Source organism: Wyeomyia smithii, chromosome 2 (assembly GCF_029784165.1).
Source record: "Wyeomyia smithii strain HCP4-BCI-WySm-NY-G18 chromosome 2, ASM2978416v1, whole genome shotgun sequence".
Lineage (NCBI taxonomy): Eukaryota > Metazoa > Arthropoda > Insecta > Diptera > Culicidae > Wyeomyia > Wyeomyia smithii.
In genome coordinates this window covers 100,599,406-100,605,405 of record NC_073695.1, presented here as the reverse complement: position 1 = coordinate 100,605,405, position 6,000 = coordinate 100,599,406, and the positions used below count along the sequence as shown (strand labels likewise).

Sequence of the window (6,000 nt, the reverse complement as noted above, 5' to 3'; positions counted from 1 at the left end):
CCGGAAGTCCTCTGCGGCTACAAAACTTGGGCCATACTGGTGGAGGACCAGCGCGACCTTGGGGTTCTAGAACGGAAGGTGCTGCGTATCACCTGTGGTTGAGTGCAGATGGAAGATGGATCATGGCGAAAGGGGATGAACCACGAGTTGCATCAGCTGCTGAGAGAATCACAAACGGTGAAAATCCTGAGACTACGGTGGGCTGGGCATATCGTATAAGGAACCGGTGAGGGTTCTCAATAACTACCCGACTGGAATGAAGCAAGCAAGGTGGCTCGATCAAGTGGAACATGACCTGCGAGGCCTACGCAGACAACATGGCTAGCTGGCTGCAGCCATAGACCGAACTGAATGGGGACGTCTAATAAATTTCCAAACATCTGCATGTTGTGGATAAATTTGTGCGTGGTGTCGGTTTTGCCAACTGTTGGTTGCTGTCAGTTTTATGTCAGTTCACTGAGATAAAAAATATGCGTTCCCTTTAATCAAATTTGACGTCATTTCGTTCTCCATAGTTTACAAATAAGAAACGATGTTAGTGTTTGTGTATAATTATCTTTATTTATTGAATACTTAGACATCTCAAAAAGTTACAAAACAAATAAACAAGAATTAGTTTCTCTCGTCACCATTTTCTTCATCATCATCATCTTCATCATAATCATTAATATCATTATCATAATCATCATGTCTACACGCATTGTTCTTTCGGTACGATCGTTATCGCTTGTTTCACCAACCGGATCATATCGATTTGTCATCTGTTGGCTTCAATCCCGTTCGGGGCAACTTTTCCACTTTTGCACCAATTGAAAAAAAGTAACTTTGCAAGTTTGGCTGTCACATTCAATTGGGTAACAACATCATTCCTCATTCTCGGGACTGTCTGTGGGCAGCAGATCCGTGGCTCTATGAAGGTTCTACTCCTCTTTTTATTTTTTTTTCATTCAAACGTCAAACAATGCGTTTTTGCGTTTTGTCTCATCTTTAATTAATTGGCACAATTTAGTTTTTCTTCCCTCTTTCTGTAGTTGCATTCGTATTCATAGCGGTTAATCTAACCAAAAAGGGCTTTGGAGATTTTTTTTACTTTAGTCGTCATTTCGACGTGTTTTTGTTTGCTTTTTGGGTGTCGTGTTCATACAGTAGAGTGATTAATTAGGATAGGTAGTGTTTCAAAGTATTCGTGTGTGTTTCGCCGTGTTTGTGTACGTGTGTTGGTTTTTTATTCGTGCCTTACGTGGCAAAGAAGGAGTTTACTGATGTAATGAAGAACCATATTCTGAACGTTCGTTAGGCTTACTCCATAAAAAGATCCACTGAATTGTATTTTATTTTGGTTTGTTTATAAAGTTGTGTGGTTGTTGTTTTTCTGTGTATGATAACCATAGATTATTGATTGATTAACAATTTTTTTTCGCGATAATTTGTTTTTCTTTGTTTTCTTATAAGAATTTTGTTAAATGTATTCCTAATGTAATCACTGTTCGACTCACATCGCCTTCCGGTCTCAGTTTTTTTCTTTTGTTCAGGAAAGTATGTGATTAGTTTGTTAACGTAGGTGAACATGGATTTTTTTCACATTCGGAAGTCTAAAATTATAAAGTCACGTGGGAACTACATTCTTCGCAATCTCATCTTCATTCACTAGCTAAAACAAACCACACTTAACTCAACGACATCGAATTTCGCCTCCATTTTGCTCTAGATGTAAATTCCTATTGTTTACCGTTATTCGATCGAACTGTTTTAAAACTAGCCTCAGCAGGACCGGGTAGGGAAGGGAACGCAATTGAATAAATACTTTGGTAGCCTTCACTCGTGCTGATGAAGACGTGCGTAACATGATTTGGAACTGGTAAAACTAGGAAATCACTAGATTAGTTTCGTAAACGGGTGAGGAAGTTCCGCGTGATGTTATCGCGCGCATTCCGGGTGTCTTGAAATGGTACTGCGTGTTTATGTATTACTTTTCTTTATTGGATGTATTAAAAATTTTGTCTCCTCCTCGTTATTGTTTTATTTTATTTTTTTTTCAAATTTCAATAATGGGTTTTGTCGTATGTATATTTTTATAAATACTTCTGTGAGGGAAAGAACGCGTGCAGTTGTCTGGTTTTGTTTGATTTTTTTTACTTGGCTTAGTTCAGTTTTATGTAAAAGGAAATATTCGTGTTTTTAACTATGGCTTTTGCAGGGTTACAGGACTTTTCCTAAATTACACCATTATTTGTGTGTTTTGTTGTTGTTTAGCTGTTCATTTCTTTTCCTAGCCATTTCGACTTTTTGTGTTGGGGAATCAATATTTTTAGTGTTGATTAGTGCTTAAAAATTTCGGAAAGCACTCAGGGAAAGTTCTAGTCCTTTATTCAAGGTATACTTGTTGTTTTTTATTTGTGTGTTATTGTTTTATTCTCAATTGTATCTAAAACCGCTAGATTTATAGAAAAATTTCTTGAACCAATTAAGGAAGAATCTTTAATTAACTACTTTAATTGATAGTGATTATCGAAATTTCTCTTCTTAATCGTTCGTTCGAAGGATGAAAACAGAAAATCATGTAATCGCTTCTCTCTTCATCCTACATAAATGATAATGTGCCAGCTTTGGCAGATGATTAGTCTCGTCTAGAGGGGTTTAAACGTGTACAATGTGTTTTACGATTTATAAAATTCAATTCCCTTTCTTGTATGTTTCATATTTTATTTCTAACTGCATTTTGTCTAATAACTTGTATGACTCGAAATTAATGGTATATAGGAATTCACAATCGAATAGAGTCATGTGTTCGCTCTACTGTTCGTACTTCATATTAGCGGTAAAAGTTCAGTTACTGCTAATATAGCTGCAAGATTTTCTTCATTTCTGTGTTTTTTAAAAGTACCAGAAATACAAAGTAAAATAAACAACTGTATTTCATAATTGGTATCGAGAATATGATTTAACTGACATTCATTTACTACAGTTTCTGTCATTGTGTATGTGAGTGTGTCTTTGTGATTAGTATTTCTATTCTCTCAGTTTTTAATAATAATAATAATAATCATAAACTTGCATATACTTAACTACATCGTGTAATTAGAAATTATCACTAAAGTTTGCTCTTTTTCATAAAAATTCACTTTTCTATGTAATTTGCATTATGTTTTTTACTAGATTCGGAAGTTTTCCATATGTTGCTTTGCCTCATCGCGTTCAGTCATTGAATGCGTAAGTTTTTTTTTTTTATAACAATATTGATTCCTGTCGGGAAATCGCCCACTTTCGAATATTAACCCTCGGTCGGAGAAGGACAGTAAAAAAAAAAAAACAAATTATAATGAGCTGACTTCCAACCCTACGTGCAATCATTTCCGGGCATTTTGTTGGATGACTACAAAATCCGCTCAGTAGTCAGCAAAAGTTAAGCCTCCGGTAACTTTATTTTTCTGTGGCAGGTTAAAGGCGCGTGTTGCCAGTTTAGCCCCGCCGGTGCAACGCGTTGCTAATCGAAACCCCGTAAATGTATTGTTATGTTTTGCTGTCTACTGGGAAAACTTTGCTAGAAAGCATCATTGGCTGTTCTTATCTGTTTACTTGCTAGAATCATCTTTACGTGCGGTCGAAGAAGACTGGGCATCACCTAACCTAATCATGTCTCTAGGCTTCCACACCGGGGATCCTACAATTAAACAAGAAAAAGTAAAAATGGCCAGATTTAATCAATTTGCATTGTGGAAAATCCAATTGGATGACAGAGAGTGAGGTGAACCAAGAAGATTGGAGGGAAATTAGACTTTCACAGTGCTTTTTAAACGAAACAATAGAAATTATAATACCATCATCATGTGGTTTGTCAAATCATTGTCAAATGTAGTACAGTTTTATTCAGTATACCGATATCGAGCTATAACGAATAAAAATTATGAAATTGTGCTTATCCTTATGTTGAACGCTTAATCTTTGTTACTAAATGCCAATTACGAGTTCCAATTATGTGATACTGGTACAGAAAGATCAAAGCTTGATTACGGAAAGATTTCATGTTTCGATTGCATAAAAAGTTCCAGCTTTATACTTGTCACACTTGGTTATGTCCTCCGTAGCTATCGAATCCTCATTATTCTTTTACTTTTTGAGTGTGCCGGTGTTTTTTTTTCTTACGGCTGATCAAACGGTATAACACACGTTCCACCAAAGTATATCAACAATCAAACAAAGCAACGAGCTAACCTGATGAAAATTCAAAGGAAAATATAGACATAAAATTATAAAAATACTACAAGGTACGGAATACTCAATACGTTCTACAGTTAATGATTCTACAAAGTCAGCTATAAATAATCAACAAACTACACTATTATCACCTGTGTACTAGCTAGGGAGGTTAACTATATTTCCTAGTGTTTTAAAAATCGTACTCGTTGTTGATAACTAACTGGTATTAACAGGAAAATACAATTTTTTGCTGCATTTTGGCCAAGTCTCCGCGAACTTTGGCACAATTGCCACAGATGATATGCGCCACTTTACCATTTTATCATCCGAAAATGACGTGAACAGCTTTCAACCTCATGCAGATTACAAAATCGTAGAATTTGTGACGAGTTTACTTATTTAAACTAGCTTCCACGTATGCATCTCACTATAAGAAGGTGCAAACTGACTTCTAAGTTGTTTGTAAATATGACTGAGTCAAGTTATCTAACACCGCAGGCTAACAGACATAACTTTTTACAAATTTTCAAAAAATCATCGGTCACTCGATAGCAGTAGTTTACGTGAGTAACACTAGCACCATTTGCTGCGCTTCTTGTTTTTCGACAGCAGCGCTAGTGTACGTGCGTGTGTCAAATCGGGAACCTCAAACAATGTGTGAGATAGCATGACAACGTCCCAGATGGGGCGCGACGACTGTTATTTCAACGGAAATCTGAAATATTATTATTTGTTGCGATGGGGCTAGTTTCCAGTGTTACGTCTGCTAGTCTGTACTAAAACAAAAAAAAGTAAAAACAAGATTTTTTGTTTTTAACTTTCGTTTTGCCATACAAAATGTATTACCGGCATTACCGAAAGCATCTTCAGAAGTAATTGCAAATTTAAATAAGATACTTCTCAACAAGAATTCGAACAAAAACAGGTAAAAAAATAAGAACTCTCAACTGCGCCCTTTGGTTTCTTCCTATGTATTTTTTTTCCGGCGAATTTTCCGCATCAAAATCAATTTAAAACTTAAAACACGACTTAGAAAATCACACACGCGAAACTTCTATTATATTCCAACAAAAACAACATCGAGGGCACTTGGGGACAAAAATACCGCTTTATAGTCCTAAGACAACCTTAAGTTTTAACTACTACATATCCTAGTGTAAAGCTAATTATATAGATTTGGGTGTAAGAATTGATATCTCGGCAGTCGCGTCTCCGGTACGCTTATGCCAAAAAAACTTAAACTAAGTACGGCACCTGGGCAAATACCTATTAATACTTAATCATTTACGCTAAGGTCAGAATGCGTAAACTTGTCTAGTGTTCTTATACTATGCAGAACACATTATAAGACTGTAGGTTTCATGCAATCTTTTGATTAATTTTATCTTCTTTCCTCAATGGAATAATTTACACTTGTTTTTGTTTTCGTTATACCATAAAAAGCACGTTTTCACACAACTACAAAAAAGAAAACAACCAAACCAAACTGATACACTGTTAATGCCTATTCGAACAATGCAAAAATAAAACGAAAACTACATCAAAATCGAGAAATCAAACACAATCGTTTAACAAAGCAACGTCACACGAAACCAAAGAAAAATCTTCAAGTGATGTTGGGGTGTTGAGAAATGTGATTTTTTGTTGGTGCGAGGGGAAATTAATTTTGTTTCTAGTGGTATAATTACAAGAGGGTCAGAGCAGTGGTGATTGGGGCAGATTTAGGCAGGATCAATCGGAGCGTGGCTTCTTCTGTGCGCCACCTTCGAGTGGAAAAAAACTCGTAGAGTCTACGTGGAACGG

General features: G+C 36.1%; 1 protein-coding gene across 1 annotated transcript in view; it reads right to left on the bottom strand.

The window, feature by feature from the left end:
- Positions 1 to 535: 535 nt before the first annotated feature.
- Positions 536 to 6,000, bottom strand: part of LOC129723839 (protein still life, isoform SIF type 1) — a 431,180-nt gene continuing 425,715 nt past the window's right edge. Inside the window, exon 34 of the mRNA XM_055678300.1 lies at positions 536 to 3,661. Coding sequence (XP_055534275.1) covers positions 3,573 to 3,661 — 89 coding nt within the window. The 3' untranslated portion in view covers positions 536 to 3,572. The remainder of the gene's footprint in view (positions 3,662 to 6,000) is intronic.